The sequence below is a fragment of the Podarcis pityusensis genome (genome assembly GCF_964106645.2).
Source record: "Podarcis pityusensis genome assembly, chromosome: 11".
In the NCBI taxonomy this organism is placed as follows: Eukaryota; Metazoa; Chordata; class Lepidosauria; order Squamata; family Lacertidae; genus Podarcis; species Podarcis pityusensis.
In genome coordinates this window covers 13,362,629-13,383,950 of record NC_138036.1, presented here as the reverse complement: position 1 = coordinate 13,383,950, position 21,322 = coordinate 13,362,629, and the positions used below count along the sequence as shown (strand labels likewise).

Genomic DNA, 21,322 nt, shown 5'->3' with positions numbered 1-21,322 from the left:
TAGAGATGGCTGGCAATGCTGTCTTTAGGCATGTAACACTAATGCTCAAATTGTGACATGCCCACGCCTAATAACTGTTTTAGAACCTTTTTTTAAAAAAAAAAAAATTAAGTAGTTGTCAGTAGTTAAAAGAGTCACCCCAACGATATGTAAATGGCAATTGTAGTGACAGGGCTAATAAAGGCACAGGAATACAAATAACAAGAAACAGGATTTTTTACATTCAGAAACACAAATATCTTCAAATAATTATATTGTCATGAACTTAATTTCCCTCCAGTGGTAAAGAATATACAAAATATTTTTGCATTAAATATTTTGATATTTGAACTTTTATGGATGCATGAAATAAGGGTCCTTTAAAAGAATTATTTACCACTCATTTGCACTCACTGCTCTGGGTTATATGTGGATAGAGTAATGTGTGAATCTGTGCACTTATTTATATGTGTGTGTATAATTACAAATCACTAATACAGTGGTACCTTGGGTTACAAACACCTTGGGTTACAAACACTTTGGGTTACAGACTCCCCTAACCCGGAAGTAGTACCTCGGGGTTAAGAACTTTACCTCAGGATGACAACAGAAATCACACGGTGGCCGCGCGGCAGCAGCGGGAGACCCCATTAGCTAAAGTGGTACCTCAGGTTAAGAACGGTTTCAGGTTAAGAATGGACCTCCAGAACGAATTAAGTACGTAACCAGAGGTACCACTGTAGCTCAAATTTAGGAAGCATAGTGGGTGACGGCCATGATGCTGAGGGAAGTTATCCAACATCAGAACAAGGATAGAGGCAATTTTGGATGATTCTATCTCTCTCTCTCATCTGCAGCCTCCTTCCTGTACCCTTCCCCAAAATCTGCTTTGAAGGGTAGAGAGGCTTCAGGAGGAAGGAACAATTTATGAAAATTGCCTCCCTCTCCAATCTGCTGACAGGTGCCATTTCCTTCCAAGTGATGTTCAAATCATTGGATCCCAATCCCTATCTTGTTCACGTTTAGCCACCAAAACGGTTCTCCATTGGGCATGGTAGCTAGGCAAAACCCATGGCTAGCACAGCGCAGCATGTTAACTATGCAGCCTTCCACCCCACTGGGGAGATATTTGGGAGAGCAAATATCCAAAGGCCACACTGGCCCATTCTTCTTTTGCATTTAGCAGCAGTAAATCCACATTTGTAGTTGTGGAGGTGCCTCATTTGTTCATGCCCATATGCTCTGGGTCTTCAGCACTCCCAGTTTGTACTTCAGCATAAAACTGGATATGTGGGGACCACTGCCTGTTTGGAAAGGCACAACGTGGGAGATTTTCATATTTATGTTACACTTTCCTCTACTTTTTTGTAGTCCCTAACTCGTTGAATCTGCTCATCGCCCAGCAGCACTTTAAGGTATTTAACAAGAGAAAATGATAATTGTTTTCTAGAATCAACAGCAGCAGCCCAGATTAACCCTAGCTCTCGCTCTCTCTTTTATCTCATGTGGGACAGAATGCCTCTTTTAAGATAATTTAATTTTTTATTATTATTGAAGTATTTACCGTATTTTTCGCCCTATAGGACGCACCATCCCATAAGGCGCACCTAGTTTTTTTTGGGGGGGGGGAATAAAGGGGAAAAAAAATATTTTCCCGAGCTTCCCCCGACCCCAGCCCCCAGAACAGGCAACTCTCCGCAAGGTGTGGGAGCCCAGCGCCGGGCTCCCGCGCCTTGTGGAGAGCTGCGCGAAGCCTGGGTGCGCTGAGCTCAGCGCGCGCAGGCTTCGGCATGCAGGCAACTCTCCGCAAGGCGTGGGAGCCCAGCGCGGGCTCCCACGGCTTGCAGAAAGCTGCGCAAAGCCTGGAGAACGAGAGGGGTCGTTGCGCACCGACCCCTCTCGCTCTCCAGGCTTCAGCGAAAGCCTGCATTTGCCCCATAGGACACACACACATTTCCCCTTCATTTTTGGAGGGGAAAAAGTGCGTCCTATAGGGCGAAAAATACGGTATATCCCCATTTTTCTGGGCAAAAGCTTTAATGAAGCAGCTTAGAAAATGAACCACCCCATAGCAAAAACTAACATTAAATGCAATGTAATGTACGGTTGTTGAAATTATTAATTTTTTAAAAATAAAATATGAAATGCAAATAAAATCATTGAAATAAGATAGCAAAATTCAGAGAGCAAGGATAAATCACACAATAACCATTTTAAACCAGACTAGGAGTCACCAGTTTTTGAGGGTCAGTGGATGCGTTTGGAATTTTGGGAAATTGTCATGGGTGCCAGTCACAAAATGACTGCTGTAGCGCTTTGGCAAAAGCACAAAATAGCTGCTGTGGAACGTGTAGGAAAGGATGGGCTGGGGAAAACAGTTTGTCATGCATTGTGGATTTTTGAGGGGATATTTACCCAGATCTTTCAGGGGTACCACAGGAGGCAGTGGTGGGAAAACTGGCACCCACAGGCACAGCACTAGTGACTCCTGCTCCAGACTGACATCAGCGGTTGAAAGCAGACTGAAATAAAAATATCTGTGAGGCCTTTTAAAATGTTGAGCAAGGAGGAATCCAGATGTACATTCCATAAAATGGAGTTCCACAACGGCAGGGTCACTGCTGTTTCTTGCTTTCTCCATTCTGATGCTGATGAGTGCAGTGCAACACAGGTGCGTTATCTAAAAAAGAAACTTTGCAAAATTAATCAATTCGTCAACTACAAATTTCTCCAGTTGAGAGTCCCATATGCTTGCACATTTGAATCTTGAATAAAATGGTTGGTATTCAGTTGTAAGTTATACCTGCTAAAATGAATGGACTGAGCATAATTGTGTTCATTATTTTCAGTAGGTTTACTCTTGAGTAAAGCTCAGTGGACTACTACCTGGCATTTCACATACTGAAACTATGATCCAATTGAGTGCAGGAACTGAAGTGCTGGTTCTGAGTACTTAATGGGTTCCATTACTGAAACTAAATATGTGACAACCTGATATTTGTCTGAGTGAGAGACCACTGGGAATCCCATGTAACTGTGCTTCAAAAGGGTCTACTCTAAGTATGAGTAACATTGGTTGTCACCCCATGACTGTATTAACCAAGGCAAATAAAACTTTTCTTGACACTTACTGGTATTGATGTCATGGAATGTTCTCAAATACTTTTGATAAAGGGAGAGAAAGTTAGAGGGTGTCACCAGCCAGCTTCTTTGGAGGAGGTTAAAATTTCTTAGGATACAATCCCACTGAATCCAATTGAATTTACTCCTGAGTAGACATGGCAGGGGTGTGGGTGGGGATCCTCCCACAGAGAACTTAAGGACAGTAGTCCAGAGAATTGGAGTTGGAGCAATGACTCATTTTCATATTATTATCCTGCATAACTGGACCAATCTAAATCCTAAATGTGGCTAAATTCCTCCTTCCTTGTGTTTTAACGTCTGTGCCATGTATAGACATAACATTAAGTAATATAAAGGTCCTAGTGTTTCTAGCAGATTTAGGAATAGAAGCTGTGTGAATGGAGATCACTATTTTAAATTGCAATAGCTTTAAGATGAAAGAAACAACATTTTGGTGAGCAGTGGGCAAGCAAAACCTATAGTGAGGTCTAATTAGGGCTACTGCTAAATTTATATGGCCCCCACAATTAAAAAAATATTTTAAAAATAAAGCAAATCAAAGTATAGACTATAGTCAAACTCCTTAATTGTGATGCATTTGCTGAGTTTCCCTCTTCCATCGTCAGCCCTGCTCTCATGCCATATGGTCTACCATGGAACATTTAACTTGTCAGATATAATGGATTGTCCTGGAAGCAGATTTTTGCTTTGAGCACTCGACTCCTTTCTTGCATTTCACTCTCAGCTCCAGGCTGCAGGATGAAGGATTGTGGTGGAGCTGCAAAGAAGAAACACACAGTTGATTCCCCTTAAGAGAGTGACCTATATGCCACAAATTTTTACCCGCGAACAGAGGCATTATCCTTGTCACTGACCCTAGCAGGCTGCATGTCAGAACCATTTAAATTTGTCTGGACTTAACAGATTGTGCAAATGTTTCAGAAATCAAGTGCTTAGGAATAATAAAAGCTTGTCATTTCAACTTATGCAGCAATGTTGCAGCTCACATTGGCCAAGCAATGAGTATTATTTATTGTGACCTACGTGTAACCTAAACTGCCTGCTTTGTAGATCTTGGGTACCATCCACCGATCCCTGCTGTTGTGCAACTTCCATTATTTCAATGGCGCTTGCATGGTCTCCCATTCAAGCTCCCATGACTATAATTGGAAGCTGTGCTTATTCACCTAATAAACTTAGCACATGTCCCCCAAGATCACTGAATATTTGTGTGTGTGTGTGTGTGTGTGTGTGTGTGAGAGAGAGAGAGAGAGAGAGAGAGAGAGAGATTTTACTACTCTGTTTATATTTACTATATATTTATATTTAGCATATCTTTACAACCAACAAATCTACATCAGATTAAAAAAGTTTGGAAGTACAAGTAGAGGAATGTTTAGGGTAACCACAGAGTTCCATCTTGCAAAATGTAGGGTTTATTTGTTGGGTCTAAATAGACAAATAGAGGAGTGGGATATTTTCCAGCTACCACTGTAGCTGCCCGCAATATCTTGGTTTTGCAGTAGTGGCAATACTCAGTTCCTGTTTTAGTACGATGTATTTCTTACAAGTGTTAACTTTTTTCCCCCCTTTTAATTCTTTTCCTATGAGCTGCTGAATTCAATAAAAGGTGTACAATCAAAAACTTTAGAATTTTCTGCTGCTTTGGCTCCAAAATCCATTATTGTGTAGAAGGGGGGAAGATTTAGAAAGTGCTAAAAAGTTATTCTCTTCTCAAAGTTTCAGTTGATGGCTGCTTAAAAATAACACGTGTCGCTTGATTTTCTGAAAGTATCAGTATGTGAGAGCAACCATAAATTTGTTTCAAATAGTGATGATTTTTTCCCCTACAGCGCACCTGACATTATGTTGATTATTGGAAGAAGTGGCAAATTTCCCTGTATTTTCAGAACAATTTTCATACCTGTGGCAAAAGAGGAAAAAGCAGGTCTCAAGTGTAACTATCATATTAGGTTATGGATGCCCTCTGCTGGATAATGCTAATTTGATCCTTCTGGATGGATTTCTTAAACTTTTCATTGGTCTTTCACTTGGGAAATTCCTAATATTACCTTATTCCCTTGTTTACCAATGTTATCCAGTGCTTTTTCCCTTGGGGGTACGCAGGGGGTATGGCACACCCCTAAACATTTTGTGAATCTTAAGTTTGGCCTGATTGAGGGGCAATATTTCAATATGAGTAAGAAAATGAGAGTACCCCTAAACATTTTTTTTAATAGAAAAAAAGCACTGGTGTTATCTGAATTATTGGTTTCTTATATTATCATTAGTAGATGTCCATTTGCCAACAAGGTTAAAGTATAAATTGCTGAATTATTTTTAGTATTTTCTTACAAAAGCTAACCACACAGCACTGTGAAACTCTCATTATTTGGATACCCTAATACGATCACAATTCCTTTAATGGATATAGTTTGATTTCAGGGTGCTGTGACTAGTACAAAGTGCTGAAATAGATGAAGCACAGCTAGCATATATGAGGATTTAGACATGTTCCAAACTTAGTGTATTTTCCTAGTGATAGCTTGTCACTGTGAGCACTTAAAAAATTACCATTAAGGCAGCTCTGAAGGAGGAGAGGTAAAGTTAGCTGGGATTGGTAAAGTAATATATATTGCACTAAAATGAACCGTGTAGGCAAAATAAAAGCAAGACATAGCATTCTATATTTGCTTTTCAGATATGGATGTAAAGTATCAAGGTCAATCATTGTATTGCATCTTTTTAAAATCCTCCTTCCCTCCCCAGCATGTGTGTGCGCACAGGTACATATAGACCTGTACACACACACACCTAAACAGCCCCATGAATCTTTGCCTATTGATCTGTGATAATATCTAAGCACATCTGATAAAGGCACTTTTGCTTCGACATTTTGATTTTAAACTGCTTTCAAGTTTGTGGTGTGTAAAAACATAGGAATAGACCTGCAGGGTCAGGCTAGAAGCCCATCTAGTCCAGAACTCTGTCCTCACCAGATGCCCATGGGAAGTCTGCAAACAGGACCTGAGCACAGCAGCGCTCTCCCCTCCTATGGCTTCTTTCTGGCAAGTGGTATTCAGAAGCATGGAGGCAGAGTATATCTGTACCTACAGCATATTCTCTGAATCCCGCAGTGCACTCTTGGGTGCACCTAGTGCAGTGGTTTTCCAACTGCGTTGTGGAGAGGCCTGGGCTATTTGGGGCAAATTGTCTTATCAGAGGTTTCTCCACGAGAAGAGTGGTTATGGTGAACAAGTTCCCCCGAAAGATAGCTTGCTCCCCACTCCTGGGGCAAGTATACATTTGGTATGAGATGTAGATGCCTTTTGGAGGTGCTGTACGCATGACATCATTCCCATGTGATGGCCTGAAGAAAAATGCCAGCATAATTTGGCAGGGGGACTCCCCTCCCCAAGCCTCCTCTTCCAATGGAAAAAATGATTTTTTAAAAAAATAGGACATGTTTTCTTTTAGGATGATGAGCAAATATTTAAGACAGGGTACTTACTTTGACCAAACTGCGGGAGGCAGTGGAAGACAGGAGTGCCTGGCGTGCTCTGGTCCATGGGGTCACGAAGAGTCGGACATGACTAAACAACTAAACAATAACAACAACAACTTACGTATATATGTACTCCCCCCCCCCCCGCAAATTTCTAAAACCGTGTATCAGGAAGACCTTTATGCAAGACTATGTACAGTATCAGACCATTACGATTTCTGTAGGTAAAGGTAAAGAACTGCTGGACGATTAAGTCCAGTCAAAGGCAACTATGGGGTGTGGTGCTCATCTCACTTCAAGCCAAGGGAGCAGGCATTTGTCCACAGACAGCTTTCCGGGTCATGTGGCCAGTATCACTAAACTGCTACTGGCGCAACGGAACACTGTGACAGAAGCCAGAGAGCATGGAAATGCCATTTACCTTCCTGCCACATTGGTACCTATTTATCTACTTGCACTGGTGTGCTTTCAAACTGCTAGGTTGGCAGGAGCTGGGACAGAGCAATGGGAGCTCACCACCCTCATGCGGATTTGAACCGCCAAGCTTCTGATCAGCAAGCCAACAATTTCTGTACACTGACGGCAAACAAGTCCTCAGTTGTACATTGAGAGTATAACTCTCAAATGCAAGAGCAAGATGCATTTCTGCTTGGAGCTCGCTACCATTGACAACAAGAGAAGAAAGAAAGATTCAGTGCCTTCTTTGATTGTGACCTTCTGCTTGTTGGCCTAGTTGGTAGATCTGTTTCTGTCCTCTTGACTAGGCCACAAAGGATTGGGACTGGGAAAAAGTACAGAGCAATATAATTTTGTTTCCATCCTATTCATGCAGCTGCAAATCTGTTGGATCCAAGATTTAAAGGCAGAAATGAAAGTGTCTATATTACTGTTTCTGAATTTGACGGGGTTATAAAGCAAGCAGCCCACTTAGGGCTTGGTGCTTGAAAGGTACTCTCAAATGTTTCAGAATACAGAGCATCTTCAGCTATTTGATCAAATGAGTACAGTCTGGGATTCTGCCAAGCATATCCCTCCTGCAACATGGTGGCAAGGCCTCCTCTTCCTACTCTTACCTACTTCAGATAGCTCCATCTTCTGCAGCACGTGAAGCTGGTCTGTCTTTGGAAATACTCACACCAAATCAGGAAATAAACCGACATGTAAAAGCTCAGGAGCTAGTTTTAATCTGGGCAAGCCTTCGGTTTTTAGAAATCCATGTTAAATATGATGACAATGTAAAGAAACAGAAATTGATTGTGATAGCTTAGAAAAAGAGTCTGATTACATTTCATGTGGCGTTCATTGATGCTTTCCTCCTCTCCTCTCTCTCTTTGTTTGCTTGACACCTGTGGAGAAAACCCCAAAAATGTGTGTCTCCCCTCCCCCTCCCCCTCCCTTCAAAATTTCTGAAATTTTTACATCTTTATCCCCATCCCATACTATTTGTGTTTCTAAAACAGGGGTCAGCAAACTTTTTCAGCAGGGGGCTGGTCCACTGTCCCTCAGACCTTGTGGGGGGCCGGACTATATTTTGAAAAAAATATATAAACAAATTCCTATGCCCTACAAATAACCCACAGATGCATTTTAAATAAAAGCACACATTCTACTCATGTAAAAACACCAGGCAGGCCCCACAAATAACCCACAGATGCATTTTAAATAAAAGGGCACATTCTACTCATGTAAAAACACTCCAATTCCCGGACCGTCTGTGGGCTGGATTTAGAAGGCGATTGGGCCGGATCAGGCCCCCGGGCCTTAGCTTGCCTACCCATGCTCTAAAGCATATTCCACTGAAATGGTTATAATGCATTTAGTGCCGATAATGCATTTTTGAAGTGCTTTCTGCCTACCTGTGTACACAGAGAGTGCTTTCTCAGGTCACCTCTTATTGGGGCAGACAGTGACAAAGTTTCCTGGTGCTTTAGGTTTTGTTTTTTACCCACGAATCACCAGAGCAAGGATAGGTGGTAATATTTTTTGCCTTTCCTCTGATCTGGTTTTATGTGGACACACACACAGCAAATAGAGTTTGGCCATGTGATTGGAGGGAGATGGGTGCTTCTGGCCCTCAGACTTGTGGGTGAAAGTAAAGGGGGGATTAAAAATGTCAACTGGCAGCACTGAGAATAGTGTGTCACGATGGCAGCAAGCGCGCAGGTAAGTGGGGCAAATTTTACAACTTGCCTAAAATTAACTGAAATAATTTTATAAACCTCCATCCTCCCTCCTTTTACCAGGGCATCCTTATACTTCCATTATGATAGGACCAGAGATGCACCAGCAGAATGACAGATACACACACAGAGTTGGACTAAATGACTCTTCCAACTCTTTCAAGATTCTGGGATTTGCCCCTCTCAGTGTGCATCCTTTAGTCTTATATACAATACATCCCATTTACCATGTTGTCCTTTCGTTCATTATATGGACAGATAAAGCTGACTTAAACTGCAAATTCACCCCATACACTTAAAGTGAATCCAGTGCACATTTAAATCACATGACATTTCCCAAAGAATCGTGGGTACTGTAGTTTTCCCCATCACAAGCCCTTAACAAAGTACACTTCCCATCATTCTTTGGAGGAAGCCATGTGCTTTAAATCAGTGCTGTGTGTGCTTTCAATGTGTGGTGTGGATCTGGAAGCAGACTGCTGGTCCACCGGACCCACTATTTTCTATTCTGACTGGCAGCAGCGCTCCAAGCCCTCAGGCAGCAGCATAATGGTGTGAAAATTTGAGATTACAAAACCTGGTTTACTTTTAGGACAAAAGACAGCCCTCTGGCCAGAATGGGAATTGCTCTTCATAATGATCCAAACAGTGGATTTATCCACTAGCCTAAAGATATGGTTTAAAAATAGATATTCTGAGCCATTTGCTGACCCACATGGTTTGTTTTACCAAACAAAAAACTGGATCAAAGAAGCAGTAGTGATTTAAAGTATATGTGCATGGAATTCATGATGGATAAGAATCCAAGAATTGTCTGCTGGATCAGACCAGTAATTCTTCTAATCCAGCAATTGCCTTCCTACAGGGGTCAGCCAGATTCCTCTAGGAAACCCACAAGGAGGTTGTGAAGACCACAATCTTTACTAGTTACTTTATCTGCAATATCCTCAGAGGTATACTGGCTCTGTATTTGGCTTCACTGTCATGGCTACCAGTCCATCAATGTCTACCTGCCATGAATCTCCCTAACTCTTTTGAAAACCATCTAAGCAAGTGGCTATCAGTGCTTATTGTACTCCTTCAATTCTGCTCCTTTCAAGACTTCAGAAATCTGTAACTCAGTTGTTTTAAGATAGCTGTGCTTCCTTGTTGACTGAAAAGCCAAAGTTTCCAGATACTTAATCAAGCACCAGCAATATCGAGCAATGGCCTCTTGGCCTGTTGGCCCCTAACCAATGATGGGTTGCTTTGCTTTTAATCCAGACTTTCCAGAGGCTTGAAAGAGCAGGTGCTTATTTCTACATTTGAATTTAAGAATACTGAGATAAAAAGAAGCTTCTTGTAATAGATAGGTTTCTTGGACCCCTGTTCAACCATAACAAAAATGAGATCAACAGTCCATGAAAGCCTTATGAGCAATGGGGCTACTCCAGGTTCTCCTGGATTTGCTTCTTATCCCTGAAATACAGCCCTTGCTCCCTTTCCGTTGCCTAATTGTCATGCTACTGGATTAGTCACTTCCAGGGACCTGTCAGATATAAGAGACCTTGGAAGTTTAGGCTCATGCTTTGTGTGATATTTTGAGACTTGGTGGGCTTCGGGTGTGAAATAAAGGATGGTACTTAAATTGATCTCAGTATTCCTGCTTTAAATAGTGTATTTGGGACCTAGATATAGATTTTTAAAAATCCTATATTTATTTGATTACTAAGGTGAGAGCCTGAACCCACTGTGAATGGGTATTTTTTTGCCTGAACGGCATATTTTATTATATTTTCACTTTTACTGGGGCTAGTGGGCAGCCTGCATCTCATTAGGCTGTTAGGCTGCCAATGCCGCAGTGGGGTCTTTCGCATATGTACTTAGGGGGTTGTTTGGGTGTGCAATTGTTGAGAAGGTACCGTGTGTTTATGGGTGTAAGTTTGGGCGAATGAGTGTTGGTATAGGTTGAGATACAGGTATGTTAGTAGACACAGAATGAGTGTGTTGAGTAAATTGAATCATATTTTTGGATTTGATGTATTTTCTTTTTGTAAAGGACTTTGCAATCTTTTCTTATGGAATCTGTATATACATACTTTTAAAAAATACATACATATTTTCCTGAATGATGGTTGGACAGTGTTCTCGAAGCTACCAACATGAGTCAGACCAAACTGCAGGAGGCAGTGGAAGACAGGTGTGCCTGGCATGCTCTGGTCCAGGGGGTCACGAAGGGTCAGACACGACTAAAAAACAACAAATTTTCCTGAATATCCCCCCCAAGCTTTCAAATCCTGAGATTTAGATGACTGGTGAAAATACATTTGTATTTCAGATGTAAAATAAGCTGTACTGTAGTGGCTAATCAGGAACTCTCTGCTCCCAGACATTGGGACTGAGGTATAGAGTGCTACATGAGTGAAATCCTCGTGTTTATTGAGTTTATTTTGCCTAGAAAAAGCAGACAAATTTAGAGATGAATCATGGTGGTAAAATATTTTTTAACCCAAGAAATAGACTTGCGTTCAAGGCTACCGAATAGTAACATATTTGTTTTGTTAAGCCTTAATTGAAGGACCATATTATATTTGTATTGTTTTCAGTTCCTGCATCTATTGAACACATCACTATTTCAAGTCCAGGATATTCAGAGCTATTTACTTACCATTTTCTTTTAAAAAATGGTAGTATTGTTCAAGCACAATTTAAGGCTGTGACTCCCTAGTGTTCTTTGTGACACAAACAATATATGTATGCTCTGTAAGCGTTGAGGTTGTGGATCCATTAGGAAACCTGATTTGTCAATGCTGGACAAATATTTATTGGTACTAACTTTTAAAAAAGACATGAAAAATACTATACATTGCATTATGTAGTCCTTATGCATTAGTATCAGATATTAAGATTATAAACTGGCTAAGAGAGGGGGGTGTTTTTAGGTGGGGGTGTCTTACTGTTATCATTGTATTAGATGTGGGGAAATAGTGTCCAGGAAGTAATTAATTTTTTTTTGTAAAAATTCTGTGCCACATTTCAGAGCACAAAGTTTTTCCAGGGTGGCTTATATTCATATTAAATCATTTTTAAGTAACACTGATTTGCTCAGACTTTCATTGACCCAAAAGACTGGATCCTGTTTTACATGTTTGAGTCTTCTGAATTTCTGCTCCATATGCTTTTGTGTGTTTTTATACTGCTGTTTTGCTGGTTTTAAGTTGTGTTTCAGTTTCAACGTTTGTTTTTAGACTGTAGACCACTTGGGGTTTTTAAAATATTAAGCAGTTCATAAAAGTTTTTAAATAAATATTATCTTATACATTAAGACTGAAACAACAGCATAAAACTCTTCAGAAAAGCAAGTTAATAGTATCACTTTTTTTGTAAATAAATAAATCAGACATTGAACGGTAGCAATTTAAAGTCCATTTTACCATTTTGTTCAAAGGCAGAATAGATTAAAGACTTTTAAGAAAAGAAAACAGGGAAGAAGCCCCCCCCTCCCAAAGGCTCTCATGACAGAGAGTTCCACAGATAAGGGGCCACAATGGAAAAGGTCCTGTCTCTTGTCCACACCATTAGTAAGTTAGGCAAGGTCTGCTGTTGCAGATGATATATGTGATTAAACTGATTAAGACATTGCTAGCCATTGCTACTGCCACAGATAGGTGAGTCAAGGAGAACACCCCATCCCGAGATGTAAACTTGAGCCTAAAGAGAGGTCAACTCCATCCAGTACCAGTGCGGCAAGGTGTGCGATCGGCAGTGGCTGTGGCAAGCAATTGGCAGTGGTGGGCAAGCGGGTGAGCGATTGGCGGAAGTGACCTCCCTCCCCCCCAAAAAGCTAAACAATTTAATTTCTTAATTTGGGGTTAAAAAAAATAGGGGTTGTCTTATACATGGGGCGTCTTATACACAGCAAAATACAGTATATTTGCTTTTATTTCTCCACTATCAGAACTCTACTGGTTGAGTCTTCAGCTGGGCTTCTTCTGTGTGACTAAAGTTGTCCTTTTTCATTTCTTCAATTTCTTTCTTTCTTTCTTTCTTTCTTTCTTTCTTTCTTTCTTTCTCTCTCTTTCCTTCCTTCCTTCCTTCCTTCCTTCCTTCCTTCCTTCCTTCCTTCAATGTTCATTAAAATGTGAAACAGCACTTCCCACTTGCAAACTAACAACTTTGCTAATGTTGCAGTATCAATTTGATCTTAAAACAGCAGCGGTGGCAGCACAATGACTATCAATGACACAATGACTATCGATTATGCAGGAATAAACCACAACTGGGTAGACTCTTGAGAAGCAATAATTTGGATTAACCAGCTACCAAAATAGTGAGCAAGTACTGTGTTACATGCACTTAGGTCAACAGTGTTCTGTGTTGGGTTTAACTTCAGGATTTCTCCAAGTACTATCTGTTTTGAAGGCTGTTTTGTGTGCATGCTAAAATACCCAAGTAGAAACTGGGGCAAAAGCATCTCGGGGGATAAGTCTCCAATCAATGGCATGTTCTTGGACAGTTTTCACTTTTTCCACACATGCCAATTTTGCAATGCCTCTGTTTAAACCTGGATGCCTTCCAGATGCTGAACTACAGTGCCCATCGTCCCTGACTGTTGGCCATGTTGGCTGGGGTTCATAGGACTTGGAGTTAAGTGACATCTGGAGGGCCACACAATAGCCACCCCTTCTTTAAACGAATAGGGTCAACACAGGAACTGGCACAGTCCTGCGCGTGGTGTGAGGTGCATTGAATCAGCTTGACACCTGAAAAACTGCCCACCTGGAAGCATCCTTCTGTTAAGTGCAGCTTTAAGGCTTTCATTTCCTTTGTCTTATGGTGGCTCTGTAAAACTGTACTATCTTCTGTTGTAATAGCACGTTGCACTGGCACTGCAATGTCTCTTTAGAAACAATCAATCTTTATTGCATGTCACTGTATATACTGTGTATACTTTCACTTTGTGTGAAGTATACACTTTGAAAGTATATACTTTCACTTTGTGAAAACACCAGCATTCTTCAGTGTGTCCCCCCCCCCCAATATCTCTGAAGCACCTGCAATTCTTGTAGCGCCTCTAAAGTTATTCTAATATCCTGTTGACTTGGGATGCTTAATACAATTGTTCAATTCAGATGTCACAAAACCTAATCTCTAAACCAGGCATAGGCAAACTCGGCCCTCCAGATGTTTTGGGACTACAACTCCTATCATCCCTAGCTAACAGGACCAGTGGTTAGGGATGATGGGAATTGTAGTCTCAAAACATCTGCAGGGCTGAGTTTGCCTATGCCTGCTCTAAACAATGGATTGGAGATCATGAGTGCACCATAGATTTGGGAGCTTCTTGCGTGCTGTTTCCATCATCCAGTTTGTATTTAATATGAACCATAATTCACTCTGATGCCTGAATTGGGTAAACTATGGTTAGAGGCAACCAAATCCCACTTCAGATCATGGTTTTCAGACAAGTCCTGGTTACTGCTAATAGCGGTGGTTCCTCAGCAGGGTAGTGGAGGCACAGAGAATCTCCCAGTGGTGTTGTGGGGATGTTGTGGAGTGAAGCAGGAAGGATGGAGGAGTTCTAGGCTGCAGGTGGCTGGCCTGCTTGTGTCCCAGTGAGCTCAACACTGCATCTCACTGCCTCCACCTCCTATGTGAGCCACCACTGGCTAACAGAGTGTGCTGATTGAGATGTAATGATGAGCTTTGGTTAGAACAAATAAGGAAACAGAGTAGGGAATCTTCATGCAAGAGCAGAGGGGCACCATGTGAATCTGCTGCAGATTCCTATTTCTTAAAACCATGGTTTGGAAATCAGACTTTGGTGATGTCTGAATCAAGCCAGCGTTGGACTGAAATTAAGTTCTGTATCAAACAATTCCTGTGGCTCTCTGCAGTGCTGGATTTCTTTTGACAGCCAGCTGCATTTGGTATCAGTAAAATACCAAGCTTTGGGCAACTTCTCTATTATTGCTGTGTGGTCCAAAAGGACAGTTAGCCTCCCTTGAGATGTGAGCAATACCTACCAAACTACATGCTGGTGAATAAGTTTTTAGAGTTGAACATTTAATAATCCTCTCTGGAGGGTCCTTTAGAGCAGTTCTGGGAGGTTTCTGCAATTGTGGGGGTGGGCACTAAGAGAGGGCGAGCCTGCTCATGCAATATTGTGCTGACTGATTGATGTGGAAAAAACCCCAAAGTGCAATGTGTACTAAAGGGCGGGGGGGGGGGAGTATGTACCTTTTTTGTCTATATGATGTGCGATAGAAAAAAGTATGGAAATAATTCAGCTAAGCGGTTTTTTAAAGGCACTTGGGCCATCATGTAGCCAGCTGCATATCTACACACTTATTTTAATTGGAACCCTGTAATTGGTAGTTGCTTTTTAAAATGGGATTGCCAGCCAGGACAAGATTGTCTCACTTTCCAAGCACGAGCCGCCCATGTACACCACCATAGCTACTCAAGTCTATGAGAGACGCTGAAGTTAAGCAAAAAAGGAAAAAGGAAAGGGGGAAAAACCTCCCCAATTCTCTGTTCTACTTCGATGGATTTTCATTTTTCAGTTCCTGGTGATTTTTATTTATAGTGGAACTCAGTGGGGAAAGGCAATGTCTTGCAGTAAAAATAGGAGCTTGGGCCCAGACAGAAGCAGTTCCCCAGCTGAGAAGTTCGCAATCCAAGCACATCAGAAGTTTGTTGACCATCATGGTTTCATCTAAAGCCAAACTGTAGCTGAAAACTCTACATCTGGGATCATTTGCAATTGTATCTGGATTCTGCAGCTTGAGCCCAAGTCTCTGAGAATTTTAAGATGCAAGATCAACATGAACACTGAAGCAAAATCCCTCACAACAATAGCTGCTCCTCCAGTTCCCTCAGCAGACAGAAAGGAGTTGCCCTGTGCCTCATTATTTTCCATGGCAGACTAAAAACAAGGTGCCCTATCTTTCAGAGCAAAAGAAAAATGTTATGTGTGAGAGTTAGATGACTTGCATTTATTCTTTGCAAGTTGCTTAAATTTTCTACTTAATTCGATTAATTTTTCAAAGCACACCATGGAGAGGCAACTGGCTTCTTCATTGACTGATTGGAAATCCTATACTGCTTCTCTTTTTCTCTGACTCTCTTGCTCTTTATTACAGTACATCTCAAATGCTTGCAAATGCATAGTAAGCAGTCAATTGAGTTCATTTTAGAGAGGCTTCCTTTTTATTTTTCGGGTGTTTATTGGGTGCACGGGTGTGGATTATGCCTTGGAGAAGAGCCTTGGCAGTTCAAAGCCTGCTTCTCTTTATATGTATTTTGACTGGAGTGTATTTATTTATTTTAAAAGGCATTAGTATTATTGATAATATATTTCCTACCCTGAAGACCACTACTTGCAAAATATATGTGTTATTGCTGCGAGTCAGCCTCTCGTTCGAAACCCTGGTTTTGATTATCATGTAAAAATAGATCTTTTGTGTTAGCAATTGACATGGTATTGGTCTTCTTTGGTCAAAGGGAAGGGTAAAAAAAACAAATTAATCAGATATTTGACAAGATTTGTTATTGGCTGAAATTTCAATACTCTACCCTCCCCAGTTCATACAAAAATATATATATTAACGAGTACATTATATATATATATTTTATTAAAAAAGATGGACAGCAGTACTCCGTGCAGTAAAAGACTTGAGCGATTAATGCTACCCTTATGCCTCTTTTGAGTAGTTGTAGCCATGGGGCTTGGCACTTCCACCATTGTCTTCGTGCCAAAAAATATCCGCAGCGACTGCCGCATTCTAGTACAGGAGGGTTGAGTCGAAAATTCCGCAGTGAATGCGTCGAGTTTCTACATTGCTGTAGATTCTTTCTTTTTAAAACAGATCCCCCCCCCCATCCATTTAAAAATAAACAATCGTTTGTACCACCCCAGTTAAGAAATAGACATCCTGGATTGCTGGGTTTCAGCAGCACCTGAGAATGTTGCAATATTGTAAAGTAAGCATAGAAATTCTGGTTGATCTTTCTTTAAAAAAACAAAAAACCATGCACACAAATAGTTACTTAAAGAGCCTACTCTAGCATATTATCAACACTCTTTCAAATTTTATTATCTGAAACAAATGTGCCAGTGAATTTTAAGCAGAAAATCAACATAAAAGAGTGCAGCTAATTTTAAATGGACAGGGTTTTTTTTTTTTTTTACAAATGATTTTTTCCCCTTCCACAAAACGAAATGTCATTTACAAAAAAAGTCTGTTCGTTCCATAATGACAATTGATAGTGAATATATACAAACACAGAAACACACAGATACCCAAGCACACACTCATCTCCAAAGGGTTTCTTGTAAATTTTGATTATTTTGTTCTTAACTGGGAGGAATCTGGTTGGATTTGAGAGCAAAAATAAAGATGCAATGAAAGTTAAAGGCTTACACTATTAGAATGAAATGTGTTCACTCATGATCTCCAAAGCTATCTATTTGGTGGTAAAAGTGGATGCTACAGATGAAATCTTTACAAGGAGCATAATCCTAAAAAAAAAGTCAATCTCCTGCTGGTTGCTATGTCTCTTTGGTACCTCACAGACTTCGACAGAGTCCTGGACGAGTGCCCATTGATGTCATGGAAACACTCAAATTACTGAGAATGATTCATGTCTGTGCTGTTCTCTTATCCTCCCCCACACAAATAGAAGTAGATTTTTAACCCTGACAACTTGTAATTTGCAGTGCGTTTATTTTTGTATCTGGATAAATATTTTTTAACAACTGAAATTAAAACAAGGCAGCCTGTGACTGATCTGATAGTAAGGAGGCGGACAGGTATTCACATGCAGCAAATAGAAATGTTTGCTGGGCTCTTTGTACAATAAGGTTGCGATTGTTGGCTTTATTCCTCTGCCCCTCACCCCAACGTTAAATTTTATTGCTTCAGTTCACCTAGTAGATTCACCTAGTAATGAAGTTCTCCTTACAGGTGCAATGCTGAGTAAAAGCTACACTGCACCTATTCCTTTCAAAGACCCCTGTCCACCTTGCTCCCTGTTTTGTGTCTTGTTAACTCAGTATTTGAATTGGTCATTGCTACTGTTATATTACTACTATCCTTTGTATTAATTGCACATGGTACTGACTTAAGTCATAAACTCAGTTTAAGAAATATTGCTTTCTTGGTCTGTAGACAAATTCATTCTGTAGTGTTGGTTCTGTTTTCTGCCAAGGCACAGATGATTCAAGAACACGTTACAAGATCTTACTTTTTCTGGCCGTATAATGAGTTCAGTCTATGGAGATATTCTGCTGTAAATGCTCCATTGAAAGTGGCAGACTAAATGGGAGCACAGTTGCGTGTTCATGTAACTCCTATTCCTTTCCAATACGAGAGCTCCCCCCCCCCCGCGAGTGTGCCCTGTATTTCTAAACAGAGTAACTGAATACAAATAATTTCATATGAGCATGTTAACATCTGCAGATGCCATTTTAAGAGCTTGTAGAATAAGCACAACCACAATTTGTCAATGTGACTTTATTTTATACCATAAAGTCACATAACTTAGGCACTGTTTTTATTGAAGCCTAGCTATATTCAGCAAATATTAAATAGTGCCTTACATGTATTTAATTAAGTGAAGACTAGATTTTTCGACATGCATTCAACACTGTCTCTGGGAAATGAAGTAGCAGATTCTTAATGTACTTTATTCAATATTTTAAGTGCAAAAAAGTAAGCATTTTCTTTTTCATTGCTTATGATTTTGTGAAATTCAGAATGCGTATTACATTATCAAATAAAATTCTTTAAACCACAGGCACTTGTGCAAAGGACATGTCTTCGATAGTGATAGTAATTAAATGATTCATTTGCAGGGGTAATGTACTGTACTACGTATAGTCAGTTATTGCGATTTATTATATGCTTGATTGGGAAAACAACCTGAACTCTGCATTACATTAGATCTGTACACCCAAGTGTCATTATTGTTGACCACCCGTTGGTAAATCGTACATGAATCAAATGTAGTTGATATCCAATCACATTGTGTTATATGTGGTTCTTGCTGTACTAAGCCATTTAATCTTATCTCTGGTGATCTTGTATGATCCCCATAATTGCAGATATGCCCTTGCCCACTTTATCTTAATCTGCAACTTCCTCGCTATAGTAGTCTTAATCACTTGGTGGTTTTCATGCCATCTCTTTGATATCAGCACCCATATTGTTCTTTGTTTCCCTCGTGGAACAGGGCTATTAGGGTTTCATGTTTTTCACCAGTCAAATCACCCCCCTACCCTCCCCAAGTTTTTTAATGTTCACCTTTACATTTGGAAAGTCTTTTCTTACTGAAGTAGCAAGAACTATTTTTGACTATGTCATGTGCAGTTAGTGTTCTAAAGGAAATCAAAGGAGCATAAAAGGGAATCAAATTAGGTACTTAGAGCTGGCACAGAAACCCAGCACTCTGTTCAAATCCTTTGCAGTTCTGAGGCAGCTGAAACGCTGGTAGGAAGCGACATTTTTTGATCCAAATTTTTCTTTCCTGAGTGTAACTGCCGAGCTCAGGTCATTCGCTAGGGAATTACACTGAGAAAGAGTGAGAAGAATCAGACTTCTGAAAGGTTTCTTTGCTAAATTCACCATCTGGAGAGCTTCTGATTGATTACCTCTGACCTCACTGGTGACTGCAGTGTAATCAGTGAGAATTATTATGGTCAGGTCATGACACGGTAACCTTCCTGCTGTGTACGTAAAAAGAAATTTACTCAGGTTTTAGGGATGGGGTGAAAAGGAAGAGGAAAGAAGAGTTGTTTGCTTCTTGAGAGAGGTTGCTGATCCTGTTTCAGGGCTTTAGGAAACATGAGTGACATTTGGAATGAGAACAGGGCATTTATTTTCTTTTTTTCATCATACCAAATCTTGAAGGTGACTTACAACACAGTCCCCCAAGAACTTCTTTTTCACTAGTCCTGTGGAAATGAATGGCAGTTGCGCAAGAACAGTGTGTCAGTAGGCCTATCTAGTTATGTCGTTATGAAGGGCACCAGAGGCCAAACTAGATAAGACTATGAGCAGTCCATGATGGACTGCCCTTATTTATTTATTTTTGCTTTTTAGTTTAAAGCAACCATGAAGCTTCCTTCCAAATCGTATCTTTGCTATAGCCCTGTAAAGCTTACTCTTTCACCCACACCACCAGTCAATGCCCCGCCCCAACCCCGTGTCCCATACAATGGAATGTGAAGTAGCCCCCAGACTGAACTCTGTGATGAAGGCTTTTAATGAGTAGGAACTCTTCCCCATGTAATAAGACTTCAAGTTTGGGCAAATGGAGTATTTTCTATGGAGGGTGGATTGTAGCTCTGAAATGAAAATGCATAATATGCAGTGATTTTGTTCTGTTCCAGGATTATAGAAGTTGAACCTGAAGAAAAGGGATAGACAGTGCAACCCAAGAAATAGTCTGCTATATAGATAAAATAATTATGCAGTATATTATTTATAGAAATGCATATGTCAGCTAACACTACTTTCTCTGTTGTTGTTTTTTAAAAAAACAGGTAAATCAGAAAGGGGCTCCTATTCATCATATGGGCGAGACTCAAACCTACAGGGTTGCCACCAGGTAAGAGCCAGCCATGATATGGGAAAATGTACGGTCTTACGATTTATCCCAAACATGATTTTTGTGGATTATGCAGTCTCAGTCTTGAGGACGCCAGATGGTTTGCAAAGGGGTCTTTAACAAAATTTAATTTGTGTTTGAAATTGTAGATGTTAAGACATTTTTCTAGTTCCTTCTGATTGTCTGTGGATTTCAATTAGTAACTTGTTCAATATCCTAGTATCATGTTGGTAGAGTATTGATCAACCTCCTTCCGTACCGTTTTCAACATGACAATTCCTGACTAATGGCACAACTTAAGGAATTGTAAAGGGAGAGCACCCACGGAGGATGTGTAAGACCCTTGCTTTGGATGGCTATTGCAATAAATTACAGTTTTCATAGAGTCTGTATGATGTTGTGTGAAAACAGGGTTGTATTGAAGGATAAAAATGTCTGAGAAAATATGATTTGTTGTCCCTTTTTGTTTCTGAATTGTTTTTGGCTGGAAGTCAAGGCCAGCAGGCTAACAGCAAAACCGTCTCAAGGGAAGCATGTGCGAGCTAGAAAAATAAGAGTAGTTTAATTAAATAATAAAATGCCAATGTAATACAAAGGTATAGCATGTGTGTGTTTGTGCCTCTGAACACTCCACATTTGCATACTTCTGACTCTCCAGAGAGCGCCTTAGTCTAAAATTGCTATCAATAGCCAAACGTTTAAGCTCCTTTCAAGCCAAGTGATAAAAAAAGATGCTGCAATATAATTTTACCATTCATTTTTCTCTCTCCGAACCTTTTCTTTCTTTCTTTCTTTCTTTCTTTCTTTCTTTCTTTCTTTCTTTCTTTCTTCGTGGAGCAGTAGTTGCTCAATTTTGAAAACTACAGAGAGGGATTAATACCCTCTTTTTAATATCCAAACTTTACAGAGTTTTAACTCAGCTAGCCAAAAGAAGTATGCTATT

The 21,322-nt window shown here is 40.3% G+C and overlaps 1 protein-coding gene across 13 annotated transcripts in view; it reads left to right on the top strand.

Annotated features, from left to right (window-relative positions):
- The window catches only part of TCF4 (transcription factor 4), a 339,468-nt gene that overhangs the window by 151,951 nt on the left and 166,195 nt on the right, over positions 1-21,322 (top strand). For all 13 annotated transcript variants that reach the window (XR_013977605.1, XM_080973481.1, XM_080973470.1 and 10 more), the window contains one exon: positions 20,315-20,379. Coding sequence is in view for 12 of the 13 variants with exons in the window: in XM_080973481.1 (XP_080829607.1) it covers positions 20,315-20,379 (65 nt within the window). In the remaining variant the exon portion in view is untranslated. The remainder of the gene's footprint in view (positions 1-20,314; positions 20,380-21,322) is intronic.